This window comes from Lacerta agilis, chromosome 12 (genome assembly GCF_009819535.1).
Source record: "Lacerta agilis isolate rLacAgi1 chromosome 12, rLacAgi1.pri, whole genome shotgun sequence".
Lineage (NCBI taxonomy): Eukaryota > Metazoa > Chordata > Lepidosauria > Squamata > Lacertidae > Lacerta > Lacerta agilis.
In genome coordinates this window covers 42,942,811-42,957,343 of record NC_046323.1, presented here as the reverse complement: position 1 = coordinate 42,957,343, position 14,533 = coordinate 42,942,811, and the positions used below count along the sequence as shown (strand labels likewise).

Genomic DNA, 14,533 nt, shown 5'->3' with positions numbered 1-14,533 from the left:
GCAGCTTCTATCTTTTTTTATATAAATAATAATAATAATCCCAGTTTAGTGTTATAAAGGTAAAGTGACCCCTGACCATTAGGTCCAGTCGCAGATGACTCTGGGGTTGTGGCGCTTATTTTGCTTTATTGGCCGAGGGAGCCAGCATACAACTTCTGGGTCAGGTGGCTGTTGGGAGATTCATTCCCTGTGTGCAATCATGGATTTTCTTGTTTATCACATGACTGGGTATATGTTTTGATTCCACAGAAAAGGACGTGATGTAGACAGGATGTTTATCTTACAGTGCTCCCTGAAGTGGGACTATTGTCCTTTGTTCTCTCTCTTTGCTGCCTGATGCTAGATAGAGAGAGAGCCATGTTGAAGTGCTCTGTGTGTGTTTATATGTAAATAAAGTAGATTAGCCTACATGCTGAGTTGCTGTGGTCTGTCACGCAAGCTGGGCAAACTCTGCGGATCCTAAGAGTGTGCTGATGTCTCCTGGCATCAGTCACTGTGATGTTCGGGCTGAAGAAGCTTATGAAGCTCCCGAACGAACATGCCAGTCGGACATGTGTCTCTGCCAGGGTCCTACTTGTGAGTAGGCAATTTCATGACAGTGGCCAGCATGACTAAACTGCTTCTGGCGAACCAGAGCAGTGCACGGAAACGGCATTTACCTTCCCGCTGGAGTGGTACCTATTTATCTACTTGCACTTTGACGTAATTTTGAACTGCTAGGTTGGCAGGAAGTTTAGTGTTATATCTGGGCCCTAAACTGTGGTTAATTTTAACTGTAGTTTACTAAAACAATGCAGGCTTCCTAGTTAAGATTAACTGCAGTTTGTCCAGATTCAGACTTACGGCTAACCTGTTGTTAGTCAAAAATAGAAGGCAACGTTCCTTGTGCCATGCCAGAGGAGTGTGCAAGCATGAGGCTTACAAAAGCAGTAAACAAACATTATCAAAAAAAGGAGTCATAGTAAAAGTAAATCTAAGCATTGGCAAGATGAAAAGCGGATGTTAACTCCATCATCGTTGAACCAGTTCTGTAAAGGAATGTCCAAACATATTCTTACTGCAGAGTAAGGGGAAAGAAAGTGATTGATGCGAGTTTTCTTAAGGCCCCCTAGCCAGCCCATGGGCTGAGGCAAGGTATGAAGAAGGACTCGCAGCTTATTTTATGCCTACTCTTACTACTTGGAGTTACGTTTCCAAGTCAGTTACTAAAAGTTAAAGCAAAGCATTTGGGATTCAGGCATAGGAAAGAAAGAAAATTATTTTGAAGAGCACATATTATTTATGAGTGTGGGTTATCTTCAGTTACACTTGATATAGAAACATAACTGATTGACTCAAGTTCCTGGTCACACAAAGACCAACGAATAACGCTTGCTGAAGCAAAAGCCTTGGTCAATCTTACAACTGGGAGATTTATTAATCCCACTTATGATTAGTCCACCAACAAGGAGGGTAGAAATTATTATTTTTCTGGATTTTGACTTGCAAAAAAATTGCCTTGTAACACAGAAGAAACCTGACAATTTGCAAGTTAATATGTCAAAGAAAGCAGGACGGTAGTACCAAAAGCTGCAAAGCAAGAGCTAAGGCTTCATTTGAAGAAGGTGCAGAGTATAACTCTAATAAAGAAATACATAACAGACATATCTAAGATGCATTGCTGCATTGTCCTTTTGACAGTGACACTTTGCCAAGAGGCAGGCAAGCAAAATGACACACATATAGACATGTGTGCAACACAAGTGTTGGTTCTCTCCCATGCTGCAAGTGTGCTAAAATCCATTCTAGCGCAATTTATTGTACCACTATGAAAATGTCCTCAAAGATGATGGCACTATAAGATTAGATTTCCATCATAAGTCATAAATGATTGAACTAGCTATCTATTGCAATGCATGCTTTACAATCTTCTAATCATGTGGTTATAAGATGGGTGTATTTGTGCAACAATTCCTCTTACACAATAATTCCCTTGAAGAATTAAGGCTTGCACAATTGGTATCTTTATGAACAAATTATGTCTAAGATAATTTCCACAATAAATTGTATTTGGACCATTTTGGCTCTTGCCTACCTTTCAAATTAAAGACAAAACCACAAACATAACAAGACAAGTATTAATCTCTCTTAATAACAACCCTAACAGTAATAACTGCTGCAAAACTCCAAACATCATTCCTCTATAGTTTTTTAAGCAACAAACCTACAAACAAATCTAAGCTCGGATACCTCAATAGGTTAGAGTATGGTGCTGACAATGCCAAGGTTGCAGGTTTGATCCCTGTAAGAGACAGCTGCATATTCCTGCATTGCAGGGCATTGGACTAGATGATCCTCAGGGTCCCTTCCAACTCTATGATTCTATGAGAAATGGCTTCCTTTACATTAGGAAAGGGCACCGGCCATCAAAGTTTTGGCTGGCCTCAGTTTCAATGCAATCTTGCACCCGTCTACTCAGAAGCACATCCCACTGTGTTGATGGAGCTTAATCCTAGCAGGGCATAGGAATTGAGCCTTGGGGGTATTCCCCCCATAGTCCTCCCAGCCCCAATCAAACAATGCTACCTCTTGCTTAGCAATGTTCCAGGGACATAGTATTGCTGGCTGGCTGCCACCGAGGAGCTCTGTTGCCACTGCGAGAGGCAGTAACAAAAAGTAAAACACAAATCCAAAAAAGGATTAAGAGAAAGAGTGCTGGTGCTGTTCAGCTGCCAACAGTTAGGTGTGCCCCAAGAAACTCTGAAAAAAATATGAATGAAATGCACCCCCTCTATTCAACATGGAAACGTGGCAGCAAATTCTGCAACAGCCCAAGTTCAAAGCAGTTACAGCAACAAAGTTAGCATTACAGTAATTCTCTGCACACAGTGCTGGGGGGGGGGGAGGAAGAGGGGGAAATTGCCCGCACTAGACATGTGCACTGCAATCCCATACATGGCCTACTCAGAAGTAAGTCCTCCTGTGTTCGAGTGAGGCTCACTTACTTGCCCTCAATTACACCCCGACCACCGTTACAAAGCTACCGCTCACAAATGGCTAAAAGCAATTTTACAACATAATGGTAGCAAGGTGCTTTTTCAAATCCTCGTCCTTCAGCTCTCAGATAGGAGTGCAGGTATAGGGACACAATTATTTACTTCCCAGTTCAAACTTCTGAGAGCAATGATAAAAATCGGCTCATCAATAATGTATTAAAATTTAACCCAGGCATTTTTCCAATCTGTTTTAGGGAGAACGTTACAGTAATTTGTAAAATATCAACTTTGTGGCAACCTTCAGAGGCTAGGGATGGGTGAGAGGCAACAAAAGAGATGTGTATGCCTTTCACAACACAGGTACCAAGAGGTGCTGCTATGTATGCCTCCGTTTTAGCAAATGACAGTATGAACAAATGGAAATGGAAACACTGCTGGAGTTTTAGAATATCATACATCAAATCAAAACCTTCACCTTGGATTACAGCAACTTCTTTTAAAAAGTGCCTGATGAATCAAATTATGATGGTGAAATACTTACATATCCTTCATCTCTATCTTGCCATCCCCAGATATCACTGTTTTGTTGTACTAGCAACTGGTAAGGGTATCCTCCCATTTCAAAAGAAGGAATGGTCACGTCGCCAGTTTCATTTTGGAGTGCCTCACTAGCACTGCATGAGCTATCCGTTTTGTTAAATGATGAATTAATCCACAAATATCCCATCAGATATTCCTGATCATCTGTAAACTTGGCAGATGAAAACAACCTACTTAGTGGAGCAGATGGACAAAGCGGATCACCTTGGGAATCGCCTATATCCATTTTGTGTGTGTTATCAGATTCCTTTAATATATCTTCCATCAGATCCAATACATGCTTTGCATTGCCTTGGTCACATTCTTGATCGTTAAGAGAGGCCAGAGGTATTTCGTACGAAGGAGTAGCAGCATATTTGTCTACCTGCTTGGGGTCAATACAAATCCCACCTGCATCAGTACAAGTCAGAGAGTCTTCGGCATCTGATCTGGAAGCACATTCCACCTCAACGTTCAGTTTCTGCTGGCCATTTTGGGGGGCAGAGTCCTTTGCATTTACTGTTAATATATCTGCACAGGGAATTGAAACTTCAGATATTAAAGGCCTAAGAGGGCACATGGTTTCCATTATACTCTGTTTGGGTAAAGAGCTGTTTTTGTAGAATCCTGATTTCCCTCCCCTTGATCTGGTGGATGTCTCAGTGTGACTAGTTTCTATTTTTGCATTTCTAGCATCACTTTCATCAACTGATGCAGGCAGTCTCTCTGTTTCAAGTTGACTATTAGCTTTATCAATCTGCAGGATACTTAAAGACTCCTCCAGAACTAAAGGCCTCTCTTGCATATTTGAAGATATGCTAAGTTTTTGCATTAGATCATTATTGCCATTTAATATACAGTCATCTTGAACAGTGAAATTTTCAGAATCTGCCTTGGTTTCCATTTCACTATGTGTTTTCCTTTCATGGTGTGTTTCCCATTTCAACCCATTTACAGGCTCTTCTGCAGTTGCTATTAATTTGTGAGGGTCAGTCCCTGGACTCAGCTGATCTTCCAGTCTATGGAATGTGCATTTGTTCCATAGCTTGCATTGTTCATCATTCAAATCCATCTCACTCGCTTCAGAATGTGCTAAAGAGACACAGCAGCTGTTATCTTCGTTAAGTGAACTGGAATAGTCATTTGTTTTACCATCCTTTTTAGAGAGGTTGTGTGGAACTTGAAGTTCCAAGCCATTTTCATTTTGGATTCTTTCATATTCATTTACATTAAGAGGCTTAGAAAAAGTTAACGTCTGTTCGCTTCCCTGTGATCCTTCTGTCATCTCTGAAGGTATGTTATCTATTTGAGACAGGTTTTGCTGAGCAGCCCTTATAAAGTTGCCATCTCCATAACTGGTAAACTCTGAAACATGGGGTATTTCCGCTTCAAAAGCCACACTCTCTGATGTTGGAAGTGTTTTAATGCTGCTTTCTTTCAGATCCCCATGGGAGCAGAATGTTCTAAGATCAGAAACATCTTCATATTTCAGGAGTAGCTCTGGATTAAACTGTTCAGAAAAGTTCGGGGTTTTCTTATCACTGCAGGCAGATACTCTCCAAAATTCGTTTGTGCTTCCTGTAAAGTTTTGCCTATTCACTTGACTTTGGTTTTCTGTGTTATTTTGACTTACATAGAGGAAATCACCAGTTGTGTCCTCAAACTCTGATGAAAACTCCAGGCTTCCCAACAACTGTTTAGAGTTTTCACCTTCGGTATTTTGATTTTCATTGGATTCAGACTTTACACCTTCAGTGAAACATTTGGTCTCACTATTGAAAAGAGAAGTCCATGCATGTGTCTTGCTTTTTAATTGGAGAGAATATTTCATGCCTTTCTCCAAATGCACAGGTGTTGGAGAATTATTGTTTTCACCATGTGATTCATTCACAAAGATTCTACTACTATCTAGCATATTCATTTCCTGGGTTCTATTTTTAGTAAGCTCTTCCCCATGTGCTTGTGCCCTTAACATATCTGCTGCTATTCTGTCAGTATTTAACCTGTGATCCCCGTTCACTAAGCCAACTGGAGCTTTTACCCCCATTTCACTATTTGGCATCAGTAAACTATCCTTTATTATATTGGGAGATTCATCTTTCAGAGCACCGAAGTCAACAGGCACCTGAACCAGCTTCTTCTGGACTAACAATTCCTTCCCACTTTCCCCAGGCCATGTCATACTGTACATCTCCTGAACAGCTGAACTTTCTACCTCTAAAGCAGTCTCTCCGTGCACAATAGCTTGCCCTTCTTCTAGATCCATTCTCAGATCATCATCAACTATACAAATACTGTAGAATTCATCTCTGGTACTTATACGGGGCCTGTCAATATCAAGATATGCAAAGCTTGAAGCTGCTGTCTCTCTGTCTGCTCTACCTGAACCTACTGCGCTACAATTACTTTTAACAGAATCTACTTCATCCTGCACTAATAAGCACTCGCCCATAACTGGCTTGCCTTTTACTCCACATGTACTTAAGGCTTTCGGGAAGATGCTTCCTTGGCTTACAGCCACCGGCACACATGAAGAAGTACTTTCAAATGAACGGCATGGCTTTCCAGCTACAGCAGATCCTGTTTCATTATTGCTATTAATATGGTAGCTGCCTGCATTATTCACACATCGAACATTACCACTGCTACTTTCTGGAAGATTTTCAGCACCATCCATATCTTCCATTCGTTCGCACTCTTGCAAACTGCCATACCCATTCAAGACCTTTCTTGCATTATGTGGATAAAGATTAAAAGATCTACTGCTGTTGCGGCCACCTTCAGCGATCTCCGCACAATGGCCTGAAGCATATTTAACAGACTCTACGCAATTATTATGAATAGCAGGTGCTCCACAAACTGCCTCTTGGATTATATCCAGCTCCTTTCTTTCCATGGTTTCCAAAATGGAAGTTAAAGTTTTACTTATCCCGTTTTCTGACGTCTCCTCTTCAGTTGATTTTTGCAAAAGACTCATCTTCTCATTCTTGCTGTTGAGTTCTTTACTGAAACAGCAACCCATTTTTATGTTGCCTTTTACAAGTCCCGGAACTGTGAGCTCTTTACTGCATATACCCACTTCACTTCAAGGCTGCTGGGCAGACAAGCCAACACCCAGATGCCAAAAATAGCACTGTTTAAACAGTACAGGGGGTTCATATGCTATTGCCACTCAAAATCCAAAGCCCAGTTCCTAAAATGCCTCTATGTAAAGCCGACATTATGCTAAACAATGTGACTTTCAGCTATATTTTTTTCTGGCTTTTACTATGTATTTGGAGGATTTTCCTCATTTTCTCATCTCCCAAACAATGAAAGTGTTCAGAACTCTCCTTGTAAATGTAAGAATGCCTTGTCAGAACAGCCACTTCCATATTGAACTGAATAACAAAAAATTGGGTGCATATGCATCCTAACCTACTGCAATACTTACTGCATGTTAATTTGCTATAATTAGGAACTGATAGAACAAGGAAACTCCGTTAGGGACTCAACAAGATTTTTATATCCAAAGTACAGTTCATTTTAAAGGTACTGCAAATTAAAACCGCTCCAATAATTCCTTGTTTTTTTGTTTGTTTTTTTGCAGGGCAGGAGAGAGAAGACGACAATAAAGACTACCCAGCTTGCGCACTTTCAACATGTAATGTACATACTATTCTCACACGACCAAAAACTGGGGGGGGGGGGGAGGGTGTCCAAAGCAATTCATGTCCAGGTGGCATGAGAAGGAGAAAGTCCACAAAAAAACCACAACACCATTCCATGTGGCATACCTTGACTAGGAAAACCAACAGGTTTTGCCTGAGTCTGGCTAAAGAGAGAACACCCACAAGTTACAGCAGGGATGGGGAACATTTTTGGCTCTGGGGATCAGATCTTTATCTGGCCCTGCCCGATGGGCCAAATTTGAGAGGTGGGTGGGAATGCGAATCCTTATTTCCTCATGTGCAGGTTCAGATGTCTAAAGCTTTGTTGGCCAGCCTATGTTTTCCTAAACCAAGAGAACCATGATGGCTATTCTGAGAAAGATAATCAGGCTACATTAATTCCCTCGGCTGAGCCAATATCTGCCATTACCACAAGTTATTCTTCACCACGCTTTTGGTGGGATATGGTTAATAAAGAATCCCACTGCTGTGCAAGCCATTTGCAAAGGTCCTCGACAAGGCCTGAGCAACAATAAAATATCATCCAACACCTCTCTGCACCAGTAGTTGCCCTTGGTGAATTAATCCAGTCTACTACTACTACTACTACTACACACATAGGAAAGAAAAGGCTGCTTGCCCAAAGGCTGACGCCATGATTGATTGTGCTGAAATTCAGATATATAGTACAATAATATTGTAGGGTGCCCATTTTCACAGGTTTGCAAAGTTGGGGGATGCTCCTGGATTCATCATTGTCACTGGAGGCTCAGGTGGCATCAGTGGATAGGATTGCCTTTTTCCAGGTCTGAATAGGTCCCCTTCCACAGCCCTTTTTGGACAGAGATGACTAGGGTCAGTGTACTCCATGCTCTGTGGTAACTCCCAGTTTGGATTACTGCAACATGCTTGGTGTAGGGCTGCCCTTGAAGGAGACTCGGAAACTTCAATTGGTCCAAATGCAGCAACCAGACCTTATACTGTATAGAAATTTAATAAATATAATGACAACGACGATGATATACCCCTGTTTTAAAACAGTTGCATTGGTTGCCAGTTCATTTCCAAGCCCAATTCAAGATACTTATGTTGGTGTTTAAAGCCCTAAACAACTCAGGCCCCCAATACCTAAAAAACCCTCCTTCCCGTAAAACCTTATTGGGTGCTAAGACTGGCAGACGGAGCCCAGGAGAGGGTAACTCTGTGGCACCCACTAAGTTGTGGAACTCTCTCCCAACAGAGCTGCATCTGGCACCTTCATTATGCAGCTTTCCGTATACAGCTTTTGACAGCTGTGATTATATGTTTAGGACCCACGTTGTTTCTGCGACTGTGGTCTGAACTGTTTTTAATATCGTGTTTAAATGTTGTAACTCGCCCTGGAACCTTAGAGTGAAGGGTGGGTAATCAATCAATCATAATAATAATAGTAATAGTAATAGTAATAATAATAATAATAATTATTATTATTATTTCCATTTATCCAAATTTCATTTTGTGGACTCTACTATTCCAGAAGACTTCTCTTAACGCTGTTTGCTATTGAAATGAAAACCCTATGTGTGGCAGCAGAAAGTCATAAAGGCAAGCATATAAAAAAACAATTGTTACACACAGTAGCTTATTCCTGCTTTGGACTAAGGGAACCTTTGACATAATTTCCCCTTTGAATGACTATAACGAGCAGAACCAGAAAGCTGAAAAGTTTCTTTCTGTTTCATATGCTTAGCACAACTAAATGAAATGAGCCGAGAAAAGACTTCTATTTGCTGCAGAACCAATATAGAAAATAACTTATATCACAAGTTACCCAAAACAGGCATAAGATTCAGGGGATAGAACAGTGGCTAAAATAACCACAATTTCATGCATTCAGATTTATCAAGTCTTCACCATGATACTTACTAGATGAGAACTATCTTTAACTTCTTGTACTTGCTGCACCTGCGGTTCAGCCACAACTTTAGGGTCCTGATCAGAAGTCATGAGCTGCCTGCTTTCTGGCTCCTCAGAGAGAACTGTATTGATCACCACCTAAGCTGCAGGATAGAAGAAGAAAAAAGGCATTAAGAATGCATAGCTCATTTTGTATATTGCTAACTGCGGTAAACAGAAGGCAGTGCCACTCAATAACAGTTTAGAGACTGCACTGAAAAGTCCAGGGTTTGTACTGGATCTTCCATTTAAAAAAAACAATGATTGGGTTCTTCTCAGGCTATTCATAGCCTCACCGCCAAAGACAAAATTTCTCTGTAAATATGTGACAAGCTGGAAACTCATTGCTATCACAATGATTCTAAAAAGTATGTCCAAACTGCTCCATTGTGGTTTGTGTGTTTAGTTTGGCTTATTACCTCATCAAGTTACTCTCTGAAGAACAAGGGGCCACAAAATTTAAGGCTGTAAAGTTGATTGTAACTGTGAGTGGTGTTGCAAACCATTAAAAAAAAAAAGACAGGAAGAAATAACACCATGCCCACCAAGCTGATAGACTGGCCAGTTGACTCCATGGAAACAATTGGCATTTGCAATAAAGACTGGACAGATGACTAAGCATGTTTGATTAGTAAGCAATGTTTATACTGTACATGGGTGTCTCCATATTTGAAACAAATACACCCCCGGTTAGATGTGTGAAGTATCGCCAAAACAGACTGGCCATATTGCTAAAGGACTGAGAAATTGCAATCCGCAGATGTGTTTATATACAGCAGGCGTGGGCAGACTTCAGACTTGTAGGATCTACTTTTTGTTTTTTACTAGAACTCTAGAACAAAATAAAATAAAAAATTCCTTCCAGTAGCACCTTAGAGACCAACTAAGTTTGTTCTTGGTATGAGCTTTCGTGTGCATGCACACTTCTTCAGATACACTGAAACAGAAGTCACCAGACCCGTGGGGAGGGGTATTACTCAGAAGGGTGGTGGGAATGGGTGATCAGCTGATAGGTGTGGAAAACCTGTAGACTGTTAAGACTGCAATTTGGTCTTACAGGGAAAGGCAAGGGGTGAGATGGCTAAAGATAGCTTTGTCATGTATAATGAGGTAAGAATGGCAGACCAACATGGCTACCTACCTGTAACTGGATCTAGGGTTCTAGTTCAAAATAGTGGCGGGTCAGAGCCAGTTGTCTGCTGAACCTCACTGTGCCACAGACTGGGATAATTTGCATATACATAGTGCAAAACTGCATTTAAGTAGAAGAGCCTCTAGTCTTGCTATTGGTAGTCAAATCCTTGCTGGCCAACTGGTGTGTCTACTGCAAAATCACCCAGTGATCAAACTTCTGTCTACCCAGACATAAAGACTTTGAAAATGTAATTTGACAATGCTAAGCATATCTTGATTTTTATTTTTAATGTAACCATTCAAGGTTAGACAATTTTAGATGCATCATTGCAATTTATACAATTTACCCTACGACATGGAAGTTGGGTGGCACAAATGCCAAGTATCTATTCCACACAGGGATTTTGACCAAAGCACCAGGATAACAGTGTGGTATGGTGGATAGAGCTGTCTTCCTCAACCTAATGTCCTTCAGTTGTTTGGACTGCAACTCTTATCACCACAAATGGCATAGCTAATGGTAAGAGGTTTCTTCCTCAACCTAATGTCCTTCAGTTGTTTGGACTGCAACTCTTATCACCACAAATGGCATAGCTAATGGTAAGAGGTTTTGGCAGTTTTAAGTCTAAAATGTCTGGCACCAAGTGGAGGAAGGCTGGGTTACAGTGATGGACGTAGACTAGGGAGGTCAAATTGCTGTTCAGCCATAAGATCGCTACTTTGCTGGAGAGAGGTTTCATAAGAAATTATTCATAATTCAAATTTAATAAATGAAGTACCTATCAAGACTTTGCCGCCTGTAAAATTGGATTAACACAATATTAAACCTTCTGAGGCAGCTGCTGCAACAAGTATTTAGCATGACTGAAAGTGCTATAGAAAAAAACGCTGGAACACACAAGCCTTTCATCCATGCTCCTGGATGGGTACCCTGAAACCCACTTCAGCAGGAATCATTAGCTCTTTGAAATTTACAAAGAATGCACTGTTGACTAATATGAACAGCTGCACTGCAACATACAACATATGCTGGTTTCACTGATCTTCCCCAGCCTTTCCAATGAAGCTGTGTTTAGCTCTATGCATAGGGGAATAGCTATATCACATTTCTCTATCACAGTTCCCAAGCTGCTTCTGCTTCTTATTTGTATTGCATTTTACAGCTATAACAAAACAATTTCTTTGCAATTTATTTCATTTTTTTCTTGGGGATTGTTCTTGATTATTTATATTGACTTTAGTTATTGCTTTTTGTGATTTAAATATTAAATCACAAAAAGCAATAACTAAAGCCAATATAAATAATCAAGAACAATCCCCAAGAAAAAAATGAAATAAATTGCAAAGAAACTGTTGTGTATGGTGAATACTATATTTCTGTTTCACAGATGTTTGTGCTAAGAAGACTTATCTCATTTCATCTTGTGAAAAAACCAGCACACTAATTCTTTTAAATGAAATTCACCATTTTTGCATTCGAACTTGACAATCTTTACTTGCAATGATGGAGAATCTATTCTCCTTTCCTGGTCAAATCTACTATAGCAGAAGACAACATGGAGTTCCTTTCTTCCTGATCAAGACCATTCCATAAATAATTTGCCAGTTTAAAAAAAATGAGAGAAAGATAATTCAGAATCATAGATTTTAGTTCAGTACTGAAGACACATTACTTTTGAATTTTCAGCAAGCAATTTCTTGGCTCTAAAGACTCTGCTGCATAAGCTGAAAGCATTCAATGGAGCAAGGCCCATCTTATCAAGTTCAGCTTCTTGTCTCTCATTCATGCCACAGCCAATTAGATGAAAAACACTCTCCCAACACCACCTTCTGGATTCTGTACCCTGCGCAGACCAGAACCACTGTAGCACAATGCCCACAATTCCCATTCCAGACAGCTGCACTATTGTGAATTGGCACTGAAAGCTGCAGAGACATCAAGAAGCAAGAGCGAGTCACACTCCCCTTGTCCCACTATCTGTGTAAAGGTCATCCATCAGGCGGAGCAAGACGTGATTCTGTACCATGGCCAGATTGGAACCCAGACTGGAATGGATCCAATAATGCTTGTGTTATCCAAGAACGCTTGCAGGTGTCCCACCACCTTCCCCAAGAAGGGGGTATTTGTGAATGCTTGATAGTTACTCCAAGGGGTTCAGGGCTCATTTCTTTAGAAGTGGTCATACCACCCCCCTCTGAAGGCGACAGGGACCACTCCCTGAGAGAAGGGCATCCAAATGGGTCCATCACCCTTACAGGGGAAACTGCCACTACCAGTCCAAACTTCACCAGGCAATGTTCCAACCATGACAAGGGACTGCACTGCACACCCACAACCCACTGGGTTACATCTGGACCTTCCCTCATATGACTTGGGTCAAAGGCTACATAAAGGGCATACCCTGCCTCATGTGTTGGTTCTATGACCATTAGAGACAGCTCTACGATTGTCATGAAGACCATGAAGCCACATGCCGGCCCAAGAGCAGCCTCCGCATGCATGCAGAAGGTCCCAAAAACAATGCCAAAGACTGTCATGGTCACCTCATCAGGGATGTTGGTGGACAACAGGATTTTTGATAGACTAGCAGCATCTCTAAACCATCCTAAGATCAAGAAGTTTTCTGGGAAAGAGATGGTGCTTCTATGGACCATAGCAACACACATATCCTCAATCTAGCCTGGCGTTGTACTGAGGACTCATAAGGGTACAGATGAATTAGATGAAGCTCACCCAGTTCATCCACCCAAGCATTGGTAACACATGCCAAGTCAGCCCCCTTTATCCACAATCAAGTTGTAAATAAGCAGGGTCTTATTCTGGACTGACCAGCACTACCAAATCAGACAGCTCAATGTATTCCCACAGTAGAGGTTTTCAATTTACTATTTTTAGCAAGGTGTAATGATTAGGTGAAGGGGAACTTGTGATCACTTAATTTTCACCCAAAGGATCTAAGAAAGGATGAGGCACTTTTAGAACAAAACAAGAACTTGCTTACATTTAAAGAGGTTATATAGCTTGTTACTTTTGAAAGGGGCAACACTTTGTTTCAAATGACCACCCTTTACAGAGGTATTTAAGATCTTTCTTAATTAACTTCACGCTTTTAACCTGTCACTGCTAAAATTCTTTCTAGAATAGCTATTGTCTAACACTCCCAGTCCCTTCCAGAATCTTTCCCTTCTCCTCAGGTAGATAGAACCTTGCCTGCTCACAGACAATCCCATCTTACCTTCTGTCTGTTCACTATCGGACCCCACTCAGGTAGTCAGGGATTTTCTGTTAGGGTGGGCAAAAGGTGTCTCTATCCCTAATCCCAGGCCCCCTTTTAACCCACAGACAATCTCCAGCCTGCACTCTCTCAGATAGTCCCTACCTCTATCTGACTGTGAACTGTCAGCATCTACCGGTAATTTAAATTCCTCTCTCTCCTGATTAGCTGATCACTGGGTCACCAGGAAGCAAACCAAGGGCCTGTCCATGAGACTATCCTTATATCAAGTTCTGGACCACACCCACACCTCAACTGTATCCACTTGGCTAGCAAACAAACAAACAAACAAACAAACACTGCAGCCAGTCCTAAAATTCTTATCTGCAGGCATCTCACCAGACAGACAAACTGATGTGGGCAAAACACCATGCTCTTGCCACTTAAGATGTTCCCTTTCACAATTGTAATTGCTATACAGAGGTAAACATCCTGCCAGCAAAAACTTTTTTGGGTTAATAAGCTACTGAAAAGATGCCAGGAACTCTTTCATTCTCACCACCCTCTGCCTAGGGAGAAAGCGCATCTCTGAATAGGAAGTGGCTCTAGAGTACTGTTTATTCTCCCCTTTGATGTTAGCAGTTTGTATATCATTAACAGACCACATTACACCTTGCACAGCTAGCAGGCATCTGTTTTCAGCTGCTACACAGCAGCCAAGAAATGTTTAGATTCAGGAGGTGGAGATTTTCTCAATATGGACATACTTTTCACTTTGCTGTTACTAACAACTACTAAAACATTAAGTGTACAAGAGGCCTGCAGTCAAAGATCTACCTAGGTATTTCAGAAATGTGACTTTATTCAGATCCTGATTCCCGCCCCCTACCCTTATCATCTTTCTTCTGGACAATTGCCTCTTCTGAATCCAATCACTTGTTTTGCTGTGCTTTCTTTCATGTCCCCAGTCCCTTCTTTCCTAGGTCACAACTACTTAACCCCACTTTGCTGGGCCTTTCAGCTTGTCTGTTCCAAGCTCCAGGAT

At 41.2% G+C, this 14,533-nt stretch overlaps 1 protein-coding gene across 1 annotated transcript in view; it reads right to left on the bottom strand.

Annotated features, from left to right (window-relative positions):
• Window positions 1-14,533, bottom strand: part of LARP4B (La ribonucleoprotein 4B) — a 58,904-nt gene that overhangs the window by 27,103 nt on the left and 17,268 nt on the right. Inside the window, exon 2 of the mRNA XM_033164908.1 lies at window positions 9,110-9,243. Coding sequence (XP_033020799.1) covers window positions 9,110-9,190 — 81 coding nt within the window. The 5' untranslated portion in view covers window positions 9,191-9,243. The remainder of the gene's footprint in view (window positions 1-9,109; window positions 9,244-14,533) is intronic.